Source organism: Dama dama, chromosome 8, assembly GCF_033118175.1.
Source record: "Dama dama isolate Ldn47 chromosome 8, ASM3311817v1, whole genome shotgun sequence".
In the NCBI taxonomy this organism is placed as follows: Eukaryota; Metazoa; Chordata; class Mammalia; order Artiodactyla; family Cervidae; genus Dama; species Dama dama.
This window is the reverse complement of record NC_083688.1, coordinates 27,502,753-27,526,909: the sequence shown is the minus strand read 5'-3', so window position 1 is coordinate 27,526,909 and position 24,157 is coordinate 27,502,753. Positions and strand designations below refer to the sequence as shown.

At 57.4% G+C, this 24,157-nt stretch overlaps 1 protein-coding gene across 1 annotated transcript in view; it reads left to right on the top strand.

The window, feature by feature from the left end:
* SPEG (striated muscle enriched protein kinase) overlaps positions 1-24,157 on the top strand; it is a 51,360-nt gene that overhangs the window by 10,847 nt on the left and 16,356 nt on the right. Inside the window, exons 9-24 of the mRNA XM_061148667.1 lie at positions 9,137-9,312; positions 9,546-9,634; positions 10,676-10,851; positions 13,332-13,592; positions 14,713-14,871; positions 14,973-15,162; positions 15,272-15,495; positions 17,908-18,027; positions 18,241-18,345; positions 19,204-19,410; positions 19,813-19,936; positions 20,050-20,225; positions 22,751-22,863; positions 23,154-23,322; positions 23,556-23,652; positions 23,754-23,954. Of these exons, the coding sequence (XP_061004650.1) occupies positions 9,137-9,312; positions 9,546-9,634; positions 10,676-10,851; positions 13,332-13,592; positions 14,713-14,871; positions 14,973-15,162; positions 15,272-15,495; positions 17,908-18,027; positions 18,241-18,345; positions 19,204-19,410; positions 19,813-19,936; positions 20,050-20,225; positions 22,751-22,863; positions 23,154-23,322; positions 23,556-23,652; positions 23,754-23,954 (2,587 nt within the window). The remainder of the gene's footprint in view (positions 1-9,136; positions 9,313-9,545; positions 9,635-10,675; positions 10,852-13,331; positions 13,593-14,712; positions 14,872-14,972; positions 15,163-15,271; positions 15,496-17,907; positions 18,028-18,240; positions 18,346-19,203; positions 19,411-19,812; positions 19,937-20,049; positions 20,226-22,750; positions 22,864-23,153; positions 23,323-23,555; positions 23,653-23,753; positions 23,955-24,157) is intronic.

Below are 24,157 nucleotides of genomic sequence, written 5' to 3'. Positions count from 1 at the left end.
CAGGGAAGTTCATTAAGGAGATTACCACTGGGTAATCAACCTAGGTCAGTGGACCTGGGATAGAGGACAGTGCAGGGCAGATGAACCTGGTCCCTAGACTGGCCAAGCGGTCTCTTGGTGTTCTGAGAGCCTGGACTGAGAGACATCAGAGCCCTGAAGGAGCCTGGGAATTAGACGGGTAGGGGGAGGGGCTGGGCGTGCCTGGACGGGGAGTAGTATGCCTTGTTCTGTCCTTCACTTTCACTCAGTTCTGCCAGAGACAAGATTACAGAGCCCATTTTGCTGTGGTCCTGGGTCCTCAGCACCTTCATGATTAGAGAGATTAGGGAGTTCTTGGCGGTGTCTGACCTGCGTCCCAGTCCTGCATTAGGTCCTTTGGGTGGCACCTGTCTGGCTTTGCAGGCCTGCAGGCCTGCCTCTTCCTTAGCTTACATCCCCCTCCCAGGAGCCCACGTGTTAGGTATTCTCCTGCTGCTCGCCCCTCCCACCACGCTGAATCATACCCATCCCTCCACTGCATGCTTCCATCCTTCCATCACCTCCGGGATCTGGCTTCTGACTCAGCTCCCTGCTCCCCTTAGGGGGCCCAGGCCTGGCTCCAGGACTCCGGTCAATACCTGGCTTGGGCTGAGATTTGGCCGAGGGTTGTTTGTGCATGGTGGGGGGGGGGGCGGTGGGGGTGCGGTTTGCCCCAATACTGGCTCAGGGCCATTTGAAAGCCTTTTAAGGTTGGGAAGGAGGCTTGGGGCAACTGTCAGCACTTGACTGGGAGTTCTGCGTTCACCATACTGAACCTCCCTGTACTTTAGTTTCCTCGTTTGTAAACCAGAGATAATTATACCAGCCTCACGAACGAAAGCAAATGTGTGAACGAGCTTTATGAACTGTAAAGCTGTAGACAAATGTTAGTTGTTAGCATTATTAAGGGGTGACGTTGAGCACAGGAACATGGGTTTCCAGGAGGCTCCCAGGAAACTGCCTCTTCCTTTTCTGCCCTTCCTTCAGCCTATCTGTGCCTTGGGGACTCCTTCCCTGCCCTCCCCAGGCCTGCAGCCCACAGCCCCTCTGTATTTCCCAGTCCCTGGGTCTTCAGCCTGCCACAGCATCTCTGTGTCTCCTCCAGCCTGGGGAGCCAGAAGGCTTCATCACATTAGTCAGCCGCACCAGACACTGTGGCCAAGGAGCAGTTCCCATAAGCCAGGCCGGCTGGAGGGCCCCCAGGCTTGAGGGACAAGCACGTGAGTCTAGACGCGGCTGTCGTGGAGAAAGCAGATTTTCTTACCCTACAAGGCGCTGTTTGGTCCAGAGCAGCTGGACAGGGGCCAGTGGACCTAGAGAGCAGCCGGGATGGGCGGAACCTGTGGGTGGCACAGACATTTGGCAAAGGAGGGGGTCCCAGGCCTGGAGTCTCTGGGGATGGAGGGGGTGGGGCAAGGGTAGGGTGTCAGGCAGTGTGGGAGTGGGTTGAGGGAGGGAAGGTAGGGTGTCTTGTAGGAAGAGGCCTCTCGGAACCACCTTCCTTTTTCTTGCTTCTTTTTGCTCCCCCTTGGTCACCAGGGGTGGCTGCCCAGTGCCCTCTTGGGGATCCCCCCCTCCAACAGGACAAACTTTTGAGATCCGACAGATCTCAGTTCCTGGCTGGGAACTTCGGGATGGGATAACTGAAGAACAGAGTTCCCTGGGTGCTGGATTTGCAGGGCAGAGTCTGCCCTCGCTGCCTCTGCAGCCCCACCCCAGCCCTGGTTCCCTCCCCAACCGCCCCACCCCACTGGATAACTCTGTGGAGACCCAATCATGCTCCCAAGGGGTGTGTGTTGGGGGTGGGGGGCGAGTGGTGGGGGTGTGTGGGAGGTGTGCCTGACTGAAGCTAAGCATTCTCAATGCTGCCCGCATCCATCAAACACGCATTTACTGAGCACCAACTGGGTGCCAAGTACTTCATGTCTCTGAGCAGTTTCTTGTGTTTGGAGAGTGCCAGATACTTTTTTCCAAACTTTCACATTTCTCCCTTCACTTAAGCAGCATCCCACCACATATACCCCTTGGAGAGGGACATCTCAGGGAGTAACATTGCCGCTTTATAGACGGGATGATGAAAGGGTAAAGTGACAGAGTTAGCACAAAGGCAGCAGCCTTTATTGAGCATCTGTAATCTGCTTCAGAATGTTAAAAGCAACAGGTGATTTAGAGCGATGGAAATACTCACCCATGAAACAAATAAACTTAGCATGGATGGCAGAATAAGGTAACATATTATTATTGTTCAGTCAGTGAGTTGTAGCCGACTGTTTGCAACCCCATAGACTGCAGCATGCCAGACTTCCCTGTCCTTCCCTGTCTCCTGGAGTTTGTTCATACTCACGTCCATTGAGTCGATGATGCCATGCAACCATCTCATCCTCTGTCACCCGCTTCTCCTCCTGCCCTCAGTCTTTCCCACCATCAGGGTCTTTTCCAATGAGTCGGCTCTTTGAATCAGGTGGCCAAAGAACTGGAGCTTCAGCTTCAGCATCAGTCCTTCCAATGAATATTCAGGGTTGATTTCCTTTAGGATTGACTGGTTGGATCTCCTTGCTGTGCAAGGGACTCTTCAAGAGTCTTCTCAAGTACCGCAGTTTGAAAGCATCAATTCTTCGGTGCTCAGCCTTGTTTATGGTCCAACTCTCACATCCATACATGACTACTGGAAAAACCATAGCTTTGACTATACAGACCTTTGTCAGCAAAGTGATGTCTCTGCTTTTTATGTGTACCAGGTGTTGATTGGGTTCTCACATGTAATCCCACCCTGGGAGGTAGGCTTTATTACTATGCCCCTGTCGTTGTTGTTGTTCAGTTGCCTAGTCATGTCTGACTCTTTCCGACCCCATGGACTGCAGCACGCCAGGCCTTTCTGTCTCTCACCATCTCCCAGAGTTTGCCCAAGTTCATGTCCATTGCATTGGTGATGCCATCCAGCCATCTCATCCTCTGACGCCCTCTTCTCCTTCTGCCCACAGTCTTTCCCAGCATCAGGGACTTTTCCAGTGAGTCAGCTGTTCACATTAAATGACCAAAATAATGGAGTTTCAACTTCAGCATCAGTCCTTTGAATGAGTGCAGGGTTGAGTTCTTGTAAGACTGACTGATTAGATCTCCTTGCTGTCCAAGGGACCCTCAGGAGTCTTCTCCAGGACCATAGTTCGAAGGCATCTGTTCTGCTCTCCGCCTTCTTTACGGTCCAACTCTCAACATGAGTTGGGAAGACCATGGCCTTGACTATATATGGACCTTTGTCAGCAGAGTAATGTCTCTGCTTTTCAGCACACTGTCTGAGTTTGTCATGACCATGTTACAGATGAGGAAACAGAGACTTGGGAAGCCTTAGCAAATTGCTCCAGAGCATCACTGATCATAGAACTTCCTGTGATGATAGAAATGTTCTTACTTGCTCTAATAGTGTAGCCACTAACTATAGGTGGCTGTTGAGGACATGAAAGGTGGCCAGTGTGACTGAAGAGCTGACTTTTTTGTTTTATTTCATGTTAGTTAAAGTGAACTGAAATTGTCTCAGCCAGCGGGTGGCTACCCTGTTGGGTGCTCAGCTCTAGGAGCAGAGGCCGCTGGAGGCCAGATCATGATTTGAAGCTCTGTCCCTGGGTCTCCCAAGCTTGTCCTCCTAATCACTGCACTGTACCATCCCCTCTTCCGCTACCCTAAAGGGGTCAAGGCTCGAAGCACAAGGTTAAAATTGTGCTCTGGAGCTCCTAGGGCGGGGGACAGAGACTGTCCATGCCCGCTATGGGTGGGTCAGCCTGGGGGAGGGCCTCTGTCCTTCCTCTCTGAGTCCCCACCTTCCCCATCGCTATGATGCTGCTTTGTTTCCCTGCGTACCTGGTGGCTGTACTCAGCTCTCCCCCACTGCAGGCTCTGGTCAGGAGGAGGGGAGACGCGGGGGATTCATGCACCCAGGCCTCCATCCAGCTGCCTTCAGCCCTCCTCTCAAACACAGGTCTTCTATATTTGAGTCTAGGGTTCTAGCATTTTTCAGCTGAGACCTTGGCCCTAGCTAGCCGCGTGTTCTTGTCTACAAAGCAAGGGTCACTTTGTAACTCCTGGGCTACTTTCCTTGGGAAGATTTGTGAGGCTCTGTGGGGCTAATGATTAGGCTAAGGACATTTGGGCCAGAGGATAAGGCTTAACAAAGCTCATTCTGGTCCCACTAATAGGACCAACACTATCATAATAGGGAAGAAGTGGTTTATTGGAGGTCATGAGTGTAAAAGGAAAGGAAGAAGAAATCATGGCACCAACATCCGCCCCCCCCCCCCACCCCTCCTTCTTCTGGCCTCTGGTCTTGGCCTGTTGCTGCAGAATCACAGGTTTTTCCTTGGGAAGGCAGAAGCTGCCCATGGATGGGACCTTGAAGTGCCACACGGCCCTTTTGTCCATCTTTGCTGGCAGTTTGGACAGCATCTAAGCAAGCAGTGTGGTCCCTTGACCTGACTCAGCCCACCCCCACACTGCTCTGCCGGAAGCAGGTTGGCCCACAAAAGCTGCTATCGCAGAGTGGGACTCATCACACACAGCTGGCAGAAGAATGAGGGGGTGGGTGTCCAGTGGTTAGGACTTCGTGCTTTCACCACTGAAGGCCCTGGGTTCGATCCCTGGTTGGAGAACTAAGATCTCACAAGCCATGCGGTGTGGCCAAAAAAGAAAAAAAAAGAATGGGGACCTCATCCACCATTAGTGCCAATTTATCTAAACCTGCGGCAGCCCCAAGTAGGGAGTTAACCGCTTCCATGGCTAGGCCAGGCCGACCACGTGAAATTCTCTCCACTCCCAGGTCCATTTTAAGCCAAAACAGAAACACTCTCAGCACAGTCCTTCTCCTTCTCTAAGGGGGGACACTTCCTGGCAGCGCCTGTGGACGCTGCCGGCTGCAGGCCAGCCTGTGCCCTCCCTCCCCTCACTTCCACGGCAGGGTTACCCAGCAGACACTTAGAGGAATCGCCTCTAGAGGACCTCCCGAGACAGTGCGTGTGAAGAGCGGGCTGTGAACAACCCGACCACATATGTCAGTGCTGTGAGCCTCCGGCACCTTACCCCTTCCTCAGGCACCTCCCAGAGGTCCCGTTTGCCCTCAGAGTGAAGGCCGCACCCCTGAAGCAGACCTTGACCACCTGGGCCTGAGCATGACCCCGCGATGGCCAGAGACACTGACACTGTCACGTCCCACTTCTTTCTTCTTTACCTAGTTTTGAGCCAGAAGGATGAGCTACAGCTCACTGCACACGCTTTCTGCCTTTGAGCATTTGCTCAGCTGGTTTCCTCTGCCAGGAATGCTTTTCCCTACTTAAACCAAACTATGAATTCTAATAACCACCCTTCCATCAGTTCTCCCTTCTTCCCTGAGCCGCACGTAACATCCTGTTCTCTGTATTCATCTGGCCCTTATCAGTAAGCCCCACTCTTGCCACCTTATTCATGCTTGCTGTTATAGTCGTGTGTGTATCTGGTTTGTCATCTCAACCAGCTGGAAGTTTCCTGAGGACACCACTCTTGTCTTCACCCCTGCCAGCCCTTCCAGTCGTACCTGGAGGCCCTCCTGGACAGCCAGGGCTGGAGTGGTAGAAGTGGCAGTGAGGGTATAAGCTTTCACAAACCCCTGGAAAAGCCTAGGTCACATGCAGAGGCTTGGTGGGATGTGAATCTGCCAAGGGTAATGAGGATCTGCCTGAGAGTGGAGGTTGGGATGGCAGTAGAGACCATGGAATAGTGGTCCCCCAGGTGTGGACCCCAGACCGGGAGCATCAGCATCAGCTTGGGGATGTGTTAGAGATGGAGATAACAGCCCCAGCCAGACATACAGCATTAGAAACTCGGGGGCTGGGGCCCAGCGAACTGCAGTTTAAGGAGCTCTCCACACGATTCTGGTGCCAGGTGAACTCTGAGAAGCACCACCATGAGTCAGGGGCCTTGTGCCAGGTGAGAGGCCAGTGAAGCCAGTCCTCCAAGGTTTGGAGCTTGGCCTTGAAGTTTGTTGGCCGGCTGAGGTGGGACTTAGTGATCTCACTTCTTCAGGTTGTCCTCATCTGCTGAGGGTCCTGGGGTCCCTAAATGTTTCTATGCATAAGAATCTCCCTGGGGACGTGCCATTTAAAAAAATTTCTCCTGTTTCAGGAAATCTTAATTCTTCAGGTCAGAAATCTATAGTTTAAATAGGCTGTCAGGTGGTCCTGATATGGGTGGTTCAGGACCACTTTGAGAAGCCCTGATATAGAGGCTTTTCATGTAGGTGGCTGTGACTGTATCTATACCAGCGACACCTCTGGGGATGTTGAGATGCACTGGTCTTAAGAGAGAGAGCTCCCCGAATTGTGGGCTTCCTAATTCCCAACCCAGGAATCGAACTGGGGCCTCCTGAGTTGCAGGCAAATTCTTTACCAGCTAAGCTACCCAGGAAGCCGCTAAGGGACTTGAAAGTGAAAGTCGCTCAGTCATGTCCGACTCTTTGCGACCCCATGGATTATAGAGTCCATGAAATTCTCTAGGCCAGAATACTAGAGTGGGTAGCCTTTCCCTTCTCCAGGGGATCTTCCCAACCCAGGGATCAAACCCAGGTCTCCCACATTGCAGGCAGATTCTTTACCAGCTGAGCCACAAGGGAAGCCCAAGAATACTGGAGTGGGTAGCCTACCCCTTCTGCTGCGGATCATCCCCGCCCAGGAATCGAACCAGAATCTCCTGCATTGCAGGTTGATTCCTGAGTCACTCTATCACCCCATGCCCCAGGTGCTATTCCCCCAGCCACCACCAGGGGTCCCAGGCTCCCTGCAAACCCTTCTGGTCATGCTCTAATCTCTGCAGTCTCTCTTTGGGCACTTGAGCTGCCTCAGTGCTGTCCAACCTGCCGGTGACCCCAGAGGTCACCAGACTCCATGGAGGGGAGGGGGGACGTCTGCCTCCGGGGCCTAGGCCTGTGATCTCGGCATCAACTAGTGGTCAAACTCTGAGCAGATGCTCATCAAGTGCCGTCCTGACTTCCCTCTGCACCTCCATGTCAGGACAGCCAACCTGAATGGTGGGCCCTCCCCCCTTCTTCACTGGCAGTGCTGGGAAACACAGGTCATAGCTTGGGAATGTGGCCGCGGGGCGGGGGGGTGATTGCAGGCGGGAGAACACCATGTGACCTCTCCTCAACAGCTCCCCTGCTCTGCTGCTCTGTCTCCAAGCCCCATGCCCATCCAAGAGCAGACTGGCGCTAGTGGTGAGGGGTCACTGTGGGCAGCGGCCTCTGTCCTCCTGACCTGTTGGCTCTGGTGGGCAGAGAGGCTGAGGGATGTCGCTGACAGGTCCCTGGTAGAGCCTGTAGAGGAGGGGGCTGGGTGCAAAGCTCAGGAATCCACGGTCGCTGCGGGGCCACACCTGCTGTGGCAGGACTGGGGAGGCAGAGGGGGGACTCCGGTCCCCTCAAGTAGAAGTCAAGGGTCCTGACAGCTCTCTGATCCTCAGCACCAGGGAGGACGGGTATGGCCCAGCTCTAGCAGTTGAGGCTTGGTGGTGTGGATTCCAGCGTCAGGAGCTTGGCCATTTGGTCAGGGAAAAGGGCATCATGGGGGCCGTTTGCTGTCAGTGCCTCCTGTGGTGGACACTGCAAGACAGATGGGTCAGTGCAGGTGTCTTGACTGCTGCAGCCAACTGTCACTATCGTCTTCCCCTGGGGACTGAGTGCCCCCCCACCCTTTGAGCCGAGACACCGTTAAGGGGGCTTCTTGTTTGTCAGGGTCCAGAAGCCGTAGGGAGAGAAAAGGCAGATCCCGCCGCTTGGGAATGAGCAGGGTGGCTAAATAGGGAGGCTGCTCTGCCCCTCCCCTCTCCTCCTCCTCCGCTCCAGGGCCCAGGCACCACCTCCCCCGGCCAGCTGCCTGCCTGCCACCCAGCCTGTCCCAGCCAGGCCAGCCCCTACCTCCTCCTTCCCCCTCCCCAGGCTCCTTCCCCTCCCCCCGGACCTCGTGCAGAGCCTCAGCAGAGTGAGTGGGGCTGGGCAGGCTGGGCTCCGGCTCCCTGGGGAGCCGGAGGGGTAGGCACTGGGCAGTGGGCAGGCTGCAGGAGGCCTGGTGCCAGGACAGAGCCTTCAGGACAAGCGCCGGCTGGGGTCCGTGTGCAGAGTCTCGTGGGGTAAGTTGGGGTGCAAGCCCTGCCCCTGGGCGAAGCCAAAGGGGCTTGGGGTGGGGGACCAGGAGGAGGGGCCAGGGGGCTGTGGCAGATTCATGTCTGTATTTGGCAGTCGGATTGGAGCCAGCTCAGTGAGGCTGGGCCCTTAGCCAGTTGCAGGGGAGGGCGTCAGGGCCCTGGGGACACCCCTCTCCCAAAGCAGTGCTGGCGCCCCCTCCTCTTCCCCTGAGCCGCCCTTCTCTGTGGATGACTCAAAACTCTGCCTTCCCAGCCTCTGAGAGTTTAGGGGTTTGTGCTCCAGGGCTGGGGCCAACAGGTGCCCCTGGGGTATCTGGGGCAGGAAGCTGAGAAGGGAGTGGGGGAAGGGCTGGCTGGACAGTGCCGCCTCATGGGCCCTGGCACTGAGGTCAGGATGGGGCTTGTCCGAGGTGTGTGTTCCTCTGCACCAGGCCCAGCTCACCCGAGAAACGGGTGTCCTGATTGTACCACTCTGGGGTCCAGAGACATGAAGCACCTGTACTGGGGCCTGCAGTTGGGTGCTGGGAATGCAGGTTCCCTGCTCTGGGGGAATCCCAAGTCTCCTACAAGGTCTGGGAACGGCCCCTCTGGGGCCCGAACTCTTTGCCCCAGGCCATTCCCTATGGTTGCTGCACTCAAGAGGATCAGCAGGGTCAGGGCTGGGAGTGTCTGGCAGATCACGAGTCCAGGGCTCTGGGACAGGAAACACCTGGGCAAGGTCACACAGCGAGTGAGTAGGAGCCCCGGGATGTGAAGTCAGGGCAGGGCTGGCCTACGGAGCTTCCTTGGCTCCTGGGCCTTTACAGAGCTACTGCAACTCCTGGGCTCTGTGACTTTGCAGACCTTATCAGGTCCTTGACCCCAGACTATTCCACCAGCTATCTCAGTCTCCCTGCCCACCCCCCCCCCCCTTCTCCCAGACAGTCTCTATGCCACTGTTTCTCCTCTGTCTCTTCTCCAGGTGGGTCTACATCTCCTTTCAGCAGTCCTATCACCTCTGACGAGGAGTATCTGAGCCCCCCAGAGGAGTTCCCAGAACCTGGGGAGACCTGGCCCCGAGCCTCCACCATGAAGCTCAGTCCTGGCCAGAATCGCCGTTCCTCGGACACTGGCTCCAAGGCGCCCCCTACCTTCAAGGTCAGACCCCCTAAGGCCAGCCCCCAGCTCCCTGTTCCTTTGTGTGGCCCTTTGTTCTTGGAACCACACCAGGCTCCAGCAAGCCCTGGGGCTTTTTGTCCCATCAACCCTTCTTATCCAGAGTTGGCCTCTGTCAGACTGGTGTGGAAAAGACCTCTGACCCAGGGTTCCCCCCCGCCGCTAGGAGCCAAAGCTGGGCCCTGTCTCATTTGACACCTCGGGGTCCCCTGCAGGTCTCACTTATGGACCAGTCAGTAAGGGAAGGCCAAGATGTCACCATGAGCATCCGTGTGCTGGGAGAGCCCAAGCCAGTGGTCTCCTGGTGAGTAGCAGCCCCTGACTACCATCTTCCAGCTTTGCTCACTCCGGGCTGGGCCCTGTGAAGCCTGGCTTAGGGTTGGGGGGCAGTGAACCCTTTGTGGACTTCAGTCTGTCTGAAGGGGCATCATCCCAGGCACAGTGGGATCCCAGGCTATGTGCACCATGGCCCCACCCCTGCCCTGGTGTTCACACTCACTCAGGGCTTCCCCTCTGAGAGGGGTTTGGGTAACAGATGGTCTCCTGTCTGTCTGCTTGGCATGAATGACCAAGTGTCCTTTCACTCCTGAAGAAGCCTCCCAACTCCCATCCCAACCTCAGCCCTGTGGTTGACAATAGGGTGACTTTCTGAGGCCTGTGCCCAGCCCTGCACTGGGCCCACACTTAATAATTTGTTTCTGAGCTGTCAGCACCCAGAGTTAAACCTGGGCCTTAGCTGCAGGTCTCATCCCAGGTGCCATTTGATGACTCATTTGATTTAGCTTTCTATTGGTTTGGGTTCTCTTTTTCAATTTTAAATGATTATCTAGTCCCTAGTGTGGTTTTTTTTTTTTCCCCAGTGTGGTTTCTTAACTCTGTAAGTTATTTCCTATTCCTTTTGGGAAGTGAGAAAGCTATCTGTCCATTAACATAAGTAAAAACAAGACAAAATCTAAGGATTATCAAGAGCTGAATAGCTTAAGGTGTTACTCTTAACTGCAATTGCCCGGAAAACCCCATGGACAGAGGAGCCTGGCGGGCTACAGTCCTTAGGGTCAGAAAGAGTTGGATGCCGGTAAGCACACACACACACGGACACACAAGTGCAGTTAGGTTCCAAGAAGGGAGTGACCCAGGTGTGCAGAGGGTGTCTGGAAGTTCCTGGGGGGGGCATGGTGGTGGGATGGCGAGTCAGGGTGAAAAGCAAGCCCTGTAACTCAGGGGTACCCATGCCCAGTGAGACATATCTGGGGAGTGGACAAACGATGTTGGGGTGGGAGGCCTGCTTGGCTCTGCAGCCCCATGCTCACGAGGCCCGGGGACTGAGTTCTCTCCCTCCCGACAGGCTGAGAAACCGTCAGCCCGTGCGCCCAGACCAGCGGCGCTTTGCCGAGGAGGCGGAGGATGGGCTGTGCCGGCTTCGGATCCTGGCTGCTGAGCGGGGCGATGCGGGCTTCTACACCTGCAAGGCGGTCAACGAGTATGGCGCTCGACAGTGCGAGGCGCGCCTGGAGGTCAGAGGTGAGTACCTCATGCTCTCTACGAACCCCTCACCCTGGCCCCGGCCTCATCCCTGCCCGGTTGCCAATTTTCACACAAGCTTAGTTAATGGTGTACCACAACTGAAAGGGCCTTCGAGGTCCCCAGGTTCAGCTGCTCATGCTGTAGTGAGTAAGCTGAGACCCAGAGAGGGGAGGCAATTTGCCCGAGGTCACACAGCAAATTGTTGAGCGCTCAGCTTACTCCACAGTACTGCCCTCCCCACGCTCCATCACGCCTGCTCTGGTGCCAGCTGGAGAGATCCTGCTTCCTGTCGCCGGCGGGCCTCATCTCACACTCTTCTAGGCCTTGGTCACCTCACCAGGCCCCTTCCTCACACCCACTCCCTGCTCCTCTCTTGCCTCTTCCACCCATCCCATCGCTGTGTGGGCGATACCGTGGTTGGGGGTGGCAGTGGGGAGTGTTTGATAGTCGGACCCGTCCGGAGGGGCCCTCGGAGTGACTTAGGCATGGAGCATTGCAGGGACCCCGGGGTCACCAGGGTGAGCAGAGCTGGGAAGAGATGGAGAGCACTGGGCCCCTGGAGTTGGGGCATAAGGGCAGGTGGCCTCTAGGCCTCAGGGACTGCAGGCAACCCTTGGGGCTGATGCTTTTCCTCCCTAGTGCAGGCCGTCTGCCTTACCTTCTACTCCCCCCCACTTCCCTGTGGGCAGTTCAGGGCCAGGAACCCCTCTCCCCAGCTCCACACTCAGCCACCACCCCCTCCTCCTGGCAGAGGCCAGCTCTGAGGAGCCCCCCAGCCCCCTGTTGGAGCCTGGACCCTGAGAGTCATGGTCACCTCCCCGGTCCCCACGTGCTTAGTGACCGACCATGCCCATGCCTGCAGTGCCTAGGGCTGCCACCTCTTACATCTCTTAATTCTTTAGCTCTCCTCCCACTCACACCCTCCCCAAGCCCAGCCCCCTTCCCTGTCCTGCTCCTTCCCCGTCCCCCCACTCCCCCACCCCCACCCCCAGGGCCTGGCTCTGCCTTGCTTTTCTGTGTTAACCCACGTCTCTCGGTGCTTCTCTCTTTGGGATTCCTCCCAGTGTCCCCCAGGCTGTGGGGGTGCTCCTGACGCCTAGGAATGCCTTTCTCTTGGTTGCCCAGGGCCTCTGCCTGCCCAGGAACCCTGGAGACCTGGCCCCTGGCTGACTGCCGCCCCCTCCCCCCAGGGCCGACCTGGGGGAAGCCGAAAGTAGCCATGCCACCTTGGCAGTCTTAAGAGGGGCCCTAGCCAGGTCTGCGTGCGTGTGCGTGCCTGTGTGTGCGTGTGCGTGTGCTGCACTAACCTGCCGCTTGCTGACTGAGGTTTTTGTCTGTACACAGGCGAGTGAGCTCAGGGGGCCGCCTGCGCTCCCCCCGCTACCCTCCGAGCCGCGCCCCTGTCTCAGGCACCTCTCGGACCTCGCTGTGTTTCACTGCCTCCTGCCCACAGACCCTGCCGGCCCGGACCCTGTCCCAGCCTCCCCTCCCCTCCCCACCCACGCAGCGTCCTGGGACAGCCCATGAGCCCCTATGGACCCTCCCTCCCCAAGCGGACACGTGGTCGGGCAGGCTGGGAGCTCCCCCACGGACTGGGTGCCAGGAGGGGGGGGCAGCTGTGAGGGGTATCAAGACCACCCCCCAGTCTCTCCCCGAAGGGGAGCACCCAGCGAGTGCATGTGCTGCCGCTGCTATAGGCCCTGTCTGTCTTTCTGTTTGTCTGTCTGTGTGTCTGTGACAGTCAGGGAAGGATGCCCCCCAGCTGGCGTGGTGTCAGGCAGAGGGGGAGAGGACGTGGCCTGGCGTCCGTAGGATGGAGGGAACCAGAGGGGCAGGGGGCTGTGGGCAAGGGGCTCAGGGGGCACTGACCATTCCGGAAATGGGTTTCAAATGGCACAATCCTTTCTATTTCACAAGAGACCAAAAACCAGAGGCCCTTCCTTGGGCCCTGTGCTGATGAGGAGGCCTGGCTGAGGCCTGGCCCTGGGCGGCAGGCTTAGGGCCCTTTGGGGCTCCCTTGTTCACCATCAGGGCCAGGATGCTCTACTGAGAATGACAGTTAGCCAGGCTTGGCGCAGGAGTAGGGGCCTGCTGTAGCGGGTGTGGACGTATTCAGAGATACCTGTTTCTTAGTTCAAATAAAGTCCAGTTTGTACCCAGCTGGTGTGCTGTGTCTTCTTTTTCCGCCGCCGTCTCTGTCCCCATGTGGCCCTCTCGGTTTTCATGCCCTTGATTCTCTCCCGCTTCCCCTGAGTGCCCCCTCTCCGGCCCAGGTGGGATGGCCATGTGGAAGCCAGGCCTGGGAGCTCCTTGCTGTCTTGGCCTGCTGGGCGGGCGGGCTTTCCTTGTCTCCAAAGGAACAAAATGCATCTCTTTCTCTGTGTCTGTCTGTCTCCCTGTGTGTGTGCGTGTGTGTCTCCCTCGCCCCGTGTTTCTCTGCTCCGTGTGTGCCCCCTGTGGCCGCTTCCCCCACCCAGCACACCCTGAAAGCCGGTCCCTGGCCGTGCTGGCCCCTCTGCAGGACGTGGACGTGGGGGCCGGGGAGATGGCGCTGTTTGAGTGCCTGGTGGCAGGTCCCACCGACGTGGAGGTAGACTGGCTGTGCCGAGGCCGCCTGCTGCAGCCCGCACTACTCAAATGCAAGATGCATTTCGATGGCCGCAAATGCAAGCTGCTGCTCACCTCTGTGCATGAGGACGACAGCGGCGTCTACACCTGCAAGCTCAGCACGGCCAAAGGTAACTGCCCACTTGGGCCCGAGGGCTGCCGCCGGCTCCCAAGAGCTGGAGGGAGGGGAGTGGAAGTGAAGGAACCCCGATGGAGCTGGTGTCGAATAAGACGACCAGAAAATGGGCCTCCATCTCCAGGGAAAAGAGCCATGGGGTGGGAGAGAGTGCAGTACATCTGCCTCCATCAAGTCAGCACAAAGCAGTGTTTGACACGGTGTCAGTGTTCACTCTCATTCCTGTTGGGGAAGCCCACTGCCAACGTGTAGCAACCACACCTGGACGGGGGTTCCAGGTCTTGCCCTGCCACACGGCAGCCACGTAACTGGACAAGTCACTTCATTTCTCTGAGCTTCAGGCCATTCGGCTGTAAACAGGGATCGTGATAATGCCTGCCTCGTAGGAGGAGCACTAGGACTAATGAGATAATGTATGGATGGACAAAAGCTGAGCTCCTGGTGAAGGATGGTGCCTGATGAATGTCTGCTGTTATTATTATTAATGACATCTCTGACCTGGTCCCCGTCCTCGTTTGAGGAGCTGAGATCATGCCTCATCTGGTTGTGGTGACGTGCACCTAAAGGGGATACTGAGGCCTTTATAAGCAGGAAGGGATCAGGTCAGCGTCAGAGGCTGCTGTTTTCCCCAGAAGATCCTGCGTGCCGTGGTAGTGTGGGGCACAGGGGCATGTGCTCTGGGTCTGGGATGGGGGCGAGGGAGTGTGGGCATGACCTGGGCATAGAGGAGAGTTCCAAGGGTAGGGGGAAGGGGTGTCAAGGACGGAGTGGGCTTGGCTTTAGGCCCTTCTCTTAGAGCTGTGCTGAGGTTCACCCTGGGTGGGTAGGACAAGGTAAGGAGGGGAGAGCCAGGCCATGCCCTTGTCTCCCACGTGTCCCCACTGCCCCAGCAGCCTGCTGCCTCCTCTCGCTGCCCACCAGCCTCTGGAGATGGTCCAGCGTCTCGATCTTGCCCGTGGCCTCAGTCTGGTGCCCCGGGACCTGGCTGGGCTCTTTGCAGGCTCCAACTTTTGTCCGAGCTCCTTTTACCTGCCCAGCACGAGGGCGGGACTGGCAGGTTGGGGTGCCAGGGCTCCACAGCCTTCCCTGCCCCAGTGCTGACCCCTCCCCGCCAGATGAACTGACCTGCAGTGCCCGGCTGACCGTGCGGCCCTCGCTGGCGCCCCTGTTCACGAGGCTGCTGGAGGATGTGGAAGTGCTGGAGGGCCGCGCGGCCCGCTTCGACTGCAAGATCAGCGGGAGCCCGCCCCCCTCCGTTACCTGGACTCACTTTGGTATGGCCCTCCACCCCGCAGATGTTGGGGGCGGGGAACTCCCAGGGGTCAGAGGGCAGGGCCCCTGGCTGAGGCTGCCGCCTGCCCCCTGTCCCTCGCAGGCCGCCCCGTGGAGGAGAGCGAGAACGTGCGGCTGCGGCAGGATGGGGGCCTGCATTCGCTGCACATCGCGCACGTGGGCAGTGAGGATGAGGGGCTCTACGCGGTCAGTGCCGCCAACACCCACGGCCAGGCCCACTGCTCGGCCCAGCTTTACGTGGAGGAGCCTCGGACAGCCGCCACCGGCCCTAGGTACCACCCTGGGCACCCCCGCCCCATGGCCAGGGCTGCCTCTGGGGGCCCCAGCCCTGTGGCAGGAGGTATGACTCTGGGCCCCTGGGCCACTGTGTGGTTCTTACAGCTCCAAGCTGGAGAAGATGCCCTCCATCCCTGAGGAGCCGGAGCAGGGTGAGCTGGAGCGGCTGTCCATGCCTGACTTCCTGCGGCCGCTGCAGGACCTGGACGTGGGACTGGCCAAGGAGGCCATGCTGGAGTGCCAGGTGACCGGCCTGCCCTACCCCACCATCAGCTGGTTCCACAACGGCCACCGCATCCAGAGCAGCGATGATCGGCGCATGACACAGTGTACGTGTCCGGGAAGGGACCCTGGGACTGTCCCCTCCAGCACCCTCTTTGCTTGCAAGAGCCCATCCCCTCTCCCCACCCTCAGGCCTTCCTTCTCTCACCTGGTCAGGGATGGGGGTGCCTGGGAGCCCTGAGAGGCTATGGGGTCACAGCCTCCTGCCTTGAGCCCACCCGGCCCCCATCTGCTAGGTCACCACTCTCGGCCTCAGAGGCCCATTAGTACTTACTGGCCCAGCAGTCCAGCCTGGTACTGACTGTGGGCAAGTTACAGAACTCTCCAGGCCTTAGTTTCCTCATCTGTGGTAGGCTTGTTGTGGGAATTGAATCAGTTAATACACAGAGAGCACTTAGGGCAAATAGCAAGGGGCCAGTGAGTGTTAAGTGTCACTGTTATGGCTGCTGTTGTTACCATTACCATCATCCTTGTTGATAAAGTGATGCTGCTCACACCCTCCTGGAGAAATTCCAGTGAAAAACCCGACGTGGGTAGCGTCTGCATCAAAAGGATGCTTGGTCCAGGGTTGTTCAATAACAAATAAAGAAAAAGCTGTAGGAAAATTACAGAGGAACATATTTGGGATGGTGCCCTCCTAGCCCGGGGTATTTTCTCAAGGAGTAGCTCAGTTCCATCCTTGAAGGAATCTGAGCCTCATGTGAGAAGGTCTACCTACACTGTCTCAGACAGTGCCACCCCACGACCCATGATGGGTTCCTCTAACTGCTGCTGCAGTGTGACAAAACTCGCCTTTGGTAAGCACTTCTTGAGTGCCAGACCCTGATGCTAAAGGCCTGACATGAGAATCCCACCTTCCTCACCACAGGCCTGTAAGGCAAGTATTATGGTCCCTGTTTACAGATGGGAAAACTGAGGCTTACAGAGGGAGAGATTTACCTAAAGGCAGACAAATACCATCTGACTTCCTAACCAGGACATCTCCTGTCACCCGTGCTCTACTCACCCCTCCCTTCCCCAGTGTCACCGCCTTGGTGCTGACCCTCCCCTCCATCCCCATCCACTGCTGTGTTTGCTCAACCCACAGGCTTCCCATCTCCCAATCTGCTCTGAGGCCCAGGCTGAGCATCTGTCTCAGGGTCTGAGCCGGCGCCTCTGTTTCTGTCTGTATCTGGAGTCAGCAGTGGCCCTGGGCTTCTCTTCCTTTATAAATAGTGTCAGCAGAGATAAATGAATGGGTGGCTGTTCTGGGCAGAGATAACCTCTAAGAGTGGGGAGGGGTGTTTGGGGACGGCCCTGACGTCGAGGAGGAAGGACAATGCAGGTCTCTTCCCCTTCATGTCCCTCCGGGGGATGGCCTCCTCACCATCATTCAGGAAGCACGGTGTAGAGAGAGACCTTGGGAATCAGAGGGAACCAAGTTCGAGCCATGGCTTCATCGTCTATTAGTGATGTGACCTTGGAACAAGTCTGTTAATGTCTCTGACCTCATTGGTAACATGAGGACACTCTTGCAGGGTTGTTGAAAGGATATGGAGAAAGAAATGCACATCAAATATCTGGCACGGACTGGGCACAGTGCTAACAAATTTTATTGTAATTTATAATCTAATGTATTTGGCATTTACTGCATGCAAGGCATTCAATTCTGAGCCTGGTAGGACAAATCAGCTGGCAGGAGCTTACAGGAAGCAGGACACGTGCAAGAAAAGAGGAAGGACCACCTGAAGCAGTGGGCTGGGTGCTGGGGGTCCTGGGGAGGGAGTCAGAGATGGAGGTGCAGAGGGGACCAGGGACATGGAGAGGAGTGCCCAGGGCTGACACTCACTAAACTACATCTTGAAGGAGAAGGAGGCCTCAGGTAAGAGAAGAACAGTCCAGAAGAGAGGAATTTTGTGAGCAGAGACCTGGAGATGGGTCTCATGTGGCTTGTTCAGGCACCTGATGGTGGGTCAGGATCAGGACATGGAAGAAGAGCAGGAGACAGGGGTGGATGAGAGTTTGGACTGAGGGCTTTGGAGGCCACCTGTTTGGCAGTAGGTGCCATGAAGGGCCTCAGAAGGAGAGATCACACGTGATGCGGCTGGTAGGGTGTGGACCACACAAGTGGAGGCTTTCATGGACTCTGCGCTTGAGATGGGATGGACAGTGGCGCTGAGGATGGAAAAGAGAGAACTGTCCCGGGTAGGAACCTGCAGAGGGTGAAGTGTTGTGGAGGATGATGAGAAGGTCTGGGCCTGAGTGCTGGGGGACTGGGAGGGAGGGGCAGGGCCGCAGGTGTGGACGGGCAGCCTGGACCTAGACTGTGACTCCCTTCTGTGTCTGCCCTGCCCTTCCTTCCTGCCTATAGCGGGTTGGGCGGGAGTGGACGGTGAAGGGCCAGGCCTGGATGGCGTGGGTCCACCCTCCGGAGTATCCTCCCAGCTCAGGCCCAGTGTCATGTCCCTCCCCGCCCCCAGACAGGGATGTCCATCGCTTGGTGTTCCCCGCCGTGGGACCTCAGCATGCTGGCGTCTACAAGAGCGTCATCGCTAACAAGCTGGGCAAAGCTGCCTGCTATGCTCATCTCTACGTCACAGGTGAGGCAGGTACCCTCCGGTCAGCTGGGTACACAGTCTGGCCTCTGGCCCACCTGGGGACCTGGGTGAGGGCAGGGCCTCTGCACCAGCTCTCTTTCTCCTCCGTTCTCTGGGGAGCCACCTGGCCTTGCCTGTGCCCCCGGGGCTTGGCGATCCCATGGGGGCTGTTGGGCCCTAAAGGACCCCCACGGACGCTGGACCTGTGGCTTTCAGATGTGGTTCCAGGCCCCCCAGATGGCGCCCCTCAGGTAGTGGCTGTGACCGGGAGGATGATCACACTTGCATGGAACCCCCCCAGGAGTCTGGACATGGCTATCGGTGGGTTCCGGCCACAAGGGGCCATGGGTGGGGAGGTGGGGCATGGACAAGACAGGCTCAGGCAGGGCACCCGGGGGGCCAGGAGAGGAAGGCAAGGCCCAGGGGGACATACAGGTCGGAGTGGGGGTGGATGGAGCATTGGGAACAGGACAGAAGTGGCTTTGCGGGCCCCCTCCCCATGGTCGACAGAGCCCTGGCTGTGGGTCAGGGGAAGAGACAAAGCGGGGGCTGCCATGTTGCCTTCTCGTCTCAGAGGGACTGGGTGCCTGGGTTGTGGTTCTTCCCCTTGCACAGTTTCCTCCTGCTCTGCACCTCAGTCTGTCTACCTCGGGTGGTAGCAAGGAATTAGAACTAAGTTAAGCTCCCTCCCCTCCAGGACTCTTGCCTGGTAAATCCCATGGACGGAGGAGGCTGGTAGGCTGCAGTCCATGGGGTCGATAAGAGTCGGATATGACTGAGCGACTTCACTTTCATTTTTCACTTTCATGCATTGGAGAGGGAAATGGCAACCCACTCCAGTATTCTTGCCTGGAGAATCCCAGGGATAGGGGAGCCTGGTGGGCTGCCGTCTATGGGGTCGCACAGAGTCGGACACGACTGAAGTGACTTAGCAGCAGCAGCAGTAGCTAGCTCCCTCCCTGCCTATAACTGGACTGCATGCCTGACACCTCATGGTCTCTGAGCCTTCCCCCACCTGTGGTTGGGCAGGAGCACGTGGGGGAACGGGCAGAAGTGACAGGAGAAACTGAGGCAGGTCCTCAGACCAGACTGATGATGAGTCCCTGGGTCCCGAGCCAGCAGAACGGGGGCGGGGGGTGCCCCAACCAGGCCCGCCTCTAGCAGCTGCCTCCCCACCAGACCCAGACGCCCTGACCTACACCGTGCAGCACCAAGTGCTGGGCTCAGACCAGTGGACGGCGCTGGTCACGGGCCTGCGGCAGCCCGGGTGGGCAGCCACCGGGTTGCGAAAGGGGGTCCAGCACGTCTTCCGGGTTCTCAGCACCACCATCAAGAGCAGCAGCAAGCCCTCGCCCCCGTCTGAGCCCGTGCAGCTGCTGGAGCGTGGTGAGCCTGGTGTTCCTGGAGGGAGGGGGCAGGCGAGAGCCATCGGGCCAGGGGACTGGGTGTCCGTGGAGGAGGCTCCAGGGCTGGTGTGGATGCAATAACTGGCAGGATTGGCATGGCTGCACACACCCCCTGCCTGTCAAGAGTGCTTCCTTCTCCCTCCTGAAAGCTGCACGCACTGTGGTTGAGGCTGAGGCTCTGGGTCAGAGGAGCTGGGGGTCCAATCCCAGCTCTGCTGCTCCTGGCTGAGTTCCCTAGACGAGTTGCTAAACCTCTTTGAACCTCAGCTTCCTCGTCTATAAAAAAAATGGAGCTCACATGGTGATGGGGAGGGTTCCAAGAGCAGTGGGTGCTGAGGATCCGATGTCAGGCTCAGCACTGAGCCAGCCCTCCTGTTCCCAGGCCCACCCCTGGAGGAGGCACCTGCCGTGCTGGACAAGCCAGACATCGTGTATGTGGTGGAGGGACAGCCCGCCAGTGTCACCGTCACCTTCAACCATGTGGAGGCCCAGGTCGTCTGGAGGAGGTGGGCCCTGCCTTGCCTGCCCTACTCCTCACATGAGGTGCCCGGCTCCAGCCGGCCAGGCTGACCTCCCTGGGGCTGGATCCTGGGTGACCGCCCCGTCCTGTGTCCCTCAGCTGCCGAGGGGCCCTCCTAGAGGCCCGGGCAGGTGTGTACGAGCTGAGCCAGCCGGATGACGACCAGTACTCTCTTCGAATCTGCCGGGTGAGCCGCCGGGACCTGGGAGCCCTCACTTGCACTGCTCGGAACCGCCACGGCACACAGGCCTGCTCGGTCACCCTGGAGCTGGCAGGTGGGTGACTGCGGCCTCTTTATCTCTTCCTGCTCTGAGGCCCGCAGCCCTCTCCTCATCCCCCAGGGGTACACACCCACCTGACCATCCTAGGTGCCTCTGCTCAGATTTGTCCATCTACTGACCAAGATAACTGCAGTAGTAGTAAAAATAATGGTACTAGTACTAATAAGATATTTATTGAGAATTTATTGAGTATGTGGTAGGCTCGGTGTTGAGTACCTTACATTTATTATTCATTTAATGTTAGATCAACCCTGTGAGATGGAGTTAGCTATTATCTGCATTTTACAGATGGGGAAACTGAGGCCCAGAGAATGTGCTAAGTAACAGGCCCGGAGTCACACAATGTAATAAGTCAGGAGCTAAGATTCAAGCCTGGATGCCCTACTCCAAAGCCAGACAGTGTTCCTAACTCCTGTGTTAAACATAGCAGGAAATAGTACTTCCAGAATAACAAACTGGGGTGGGGGCGGGGGCGGGGGTTGGAGGAGCGTGGGGGTGGGGCAGGGCGGGGATGAAGGTGGAGAAAAAGGTGCAAGTGAGAGCATTTTATCATCAGACTCCCAGCTCTGGGATCCTGGCTGCTGCCCTTTTGCACAAACCTGTTTGACAGAGCCTCCCAACCTTTGCAGTGAGGTTTCTCCTTTCAAGATGGTCTCTCAGACCGTAGCCTGCATTAACTAGTAATTGTCTTGTTTTCTGGTTTGTTAATTAACTCCAGACACATGTAACTGCCACTCAGAACTTCGGATCAGCGTGAGCAAACAGTTACCTGCTGAGTAGATAAGATTCCAAGCAAATGCAAAGAAAGTGACATTTTAGTTAGCACAGGCCATCTTATCACGGGGTAAATGTGCATCTTATGGTGCTTTAAAGAAATTGTTGAAGTCCACTTGAAACTTTCTGATCCTTTTGACCTTCGTAGACTGACCCCTGCCACCACCTCCATCCCATACCCAGCAGACTAGGGACCAGATTCCTAGAGGGCAGGACAGGCAGCTTTAAAGTGGGAGAGAGGTGGCCATAGGGTGTGTGAGGAGGAGATATGGGGGCCCTTCTGGCCCTGCTGTGGACAGTGGATGGGGTGGAGCCACTGATGGTCTGGGTCCCTGGTTTCCGTTTTCTGTCTTCCCCTCTGCCCCGCATCCTCCCACCCTACCCCACCCCGGCACTTCCCACTCAGCCACCCCTTTGCTTCTTGGTTGTGATTTTTTCTGTTTTGGGGGAGGTTTTTTGGTCATACTGCATGACTTATGGGATCTCAGTTCCCCAACTAGGGATCAAACCTGAGCCCCAGGAAGCAGAGTCCTAACCCCTAGACCACTAGGGAAGTGCCAACCACTTGCTCCTTGTTAGTACCACCTGTAGGATTCATCTTTCTTCCCAGATGTAGGAGGAGCCCAGGGGTTTGGGGGGGCCCTGGACACTGAGAGAGCAGCAGCCAGCCTGGGTGGGGCAGTGACTGAGGGAGACTGAGTCCCATTTGCCAGAGCTAGAGCAGGCCTGGGCTTGGACCACACCCCTTTCTGTTGTGCCCACCCCTGTCCCCCAGGCGGGTGGAGTGGTCCCTTCCCTCCACACCGGGCCGTGGATGCATTTTCCCCAGGATGCTGCCCCTTTTGTTCGGTGCAGAAGTCGAGCTGTGTGCCTGCGGCTGGGCGGTGCTCCCCGCCCAGCACCCCTGCTTTCCCCCCTACACCCCTTAAAGCCCAGATCCTCCAACACTCTGAAAGGAGGGGGAGGGCACCAGAAGTTTCTCCAAAAAAACACAAGCACATTGGAATATGTATTGAATTCCGTCATGAGAATTAGGAGCTGCTTTAACCAGGAAATAACATGATATGTGTGGAGAATAAAATCAGTCACATGGGGGAGAACTAAACTGAGAATCGGTGACTATTCATCTTGCCATCTTCCAGATGGTAGAAGGCCCCTTAAATATTTAAATAAGATTCAGAGAGAAAACCTCAAGATGGAGGCTGTGCCATCCGTGAACTCCACGCGGGGTCACAGACTGAGCCGCCCACCGGCCCCGGATGGGTACAGTCAGAGAGGCCCGCAGCAGGACTGTGCTGAGGGCCACCACCCACAGGGGGCAGTGTCGGGCCACTCCGCAACAGCCCATTAATGCAGTGAGGGAAGCAGCTCAGGACAGCCAGTCCTGTTTTTTCCAATAGAGGCAGGAAATCCAGATTTCTTTTGTGTGTGAAAATCTCCTAATTTCAAAGCTGGCCAATGAATCCCGAGAGCCCAACAAAGCAAGCCTGCACCCCCTGGCTGAGGTTTCCCGAGATTTGCAGAACATCACGTTTAGATTTACAGGGAGAGTGCTTGGTTCAGGCCAGGAATTCATGTTCTTCGGGCCAAGTTTGAGAGCCCCAGGGTGGGGTGTTGGGACTCAGAGAGGTGTGGGAGGGGGGTGGGATCTGATGTTCTGCCTGAGGGAAGGCTCAGAGAGGGGCTGAGGAGGGAGGCCCTTGTGACCCCCACGTTCTGTTTCCCCACCACCGCCCCTGTTTCAGAGGCCCCTCGGTTTGAGTCCATCATGGAGGATGTGGAGGTGGGGGCCGGAGAGACCGCTCGCTTCGCCGTGGTGGTGGACGGGAAGCCCCTGCCGGATATCATGTGGTACAAGGTCAGAGGCTGGCTGCGGCCTCCTTCCGAGCATGGGTGGAAGTGGGGGGAATGGAGGGGTGACTTCTTGAGGGGTGTGGAGGGGGTCAGGGAAGCCTGGACAGAGAGGAGGAGGAAGTGGGACCCAGAGGCGTTGGTGACGCTGGGAAACAAGGGTGGCACCAGGCCCCTAGGGGAGCTAGCGCTAGGCCCTGAGGGCAGGGTGAGACTATGTCTCTGGTGTGGAGGTAGAACTGGGTCCCAGGCAGACAGGAAGCCAGGCCTGGGCTGGGGTGACGGCCACCTCTGCAGGACGAGGCGCTGCTGACCGAGAGCAACCATGTGAGCTTCGTGTACGAGGAGAACGAGTGCTCCCTGGTGGTGCTCAGCGCGGGAGCCCAGGATGGAGGGGTCTACACCTGCACGGCCCGTAACCTGGCTGGCGAAGTCTCCTGCAAAGCAGAGCTGGCTGTGCAGTCAGGTGGGCTGGAACTCAAGGGGAGCAATGCCAAGTGCTCACCCAGGGATCCAATGATGTGGGCCCCCGACCGGGAAACATTCACCCAGCCCTTCAATCTAGACCATTCCCTCCTCCAGCCCCAGCTCCAACATTAGCGCTTCTCTTCTGTGCCCTCCGTCTGCCCCTCCCAGGCGAGTCTCTGCCCCGTCCCTTGTCTTGTCCTCCCCACCTAACACCAGGCACCTCTTCCTTAGCCCAGACAGCTATGGAGGTGGAAGGGATTGGGGAAGACGAGGAGCAGCGAGGAAGGAGGCTCAGCGACTTCTATGACATCCACCAGGAGATCGGCAGGTGTGGGGCTCAGAGTGGGTATGGTGTCTGGGGGCCGATAGAGGCTGGGCCTGAGGCTCAGCAACACCTGAGCCCCGTCCTCTCCTCGCATCCTCACCCAGGGGTGCCTTCTCCTACCTGCGCCGTGTAGTGGAGCGAAGCTCCGGACTGGAGTTTGCAGCCAAGTTCATCCCCAGTCAGGCCAAGCCAAAGGCATCAGCGTGGCGGGAGGCCCGTCTGCTGGCCCGGCTCCAGCACGACTGTGTCCTCTACTTCCACGAGGCCTTCGAGAGGCGCCGGGGACTGGTCATCGTCACCGAGCTGTATCCTGGGACAGGCTGGGCGGGTGGGGGGCATGCGGCCTGAACAACTGGTCCTTGGAACAGCCAATTAGCAACATGTTTTACACTTTACAAAGTGGTCCCGTCGACAACTGGGATTTCTCGAGGCATCTTTATTTTTTTTAATTTTTATTTATTTTTGGCTGCACTGGGTTATTTTGTGGCTGCGTGCAGGCTTTCTCTAG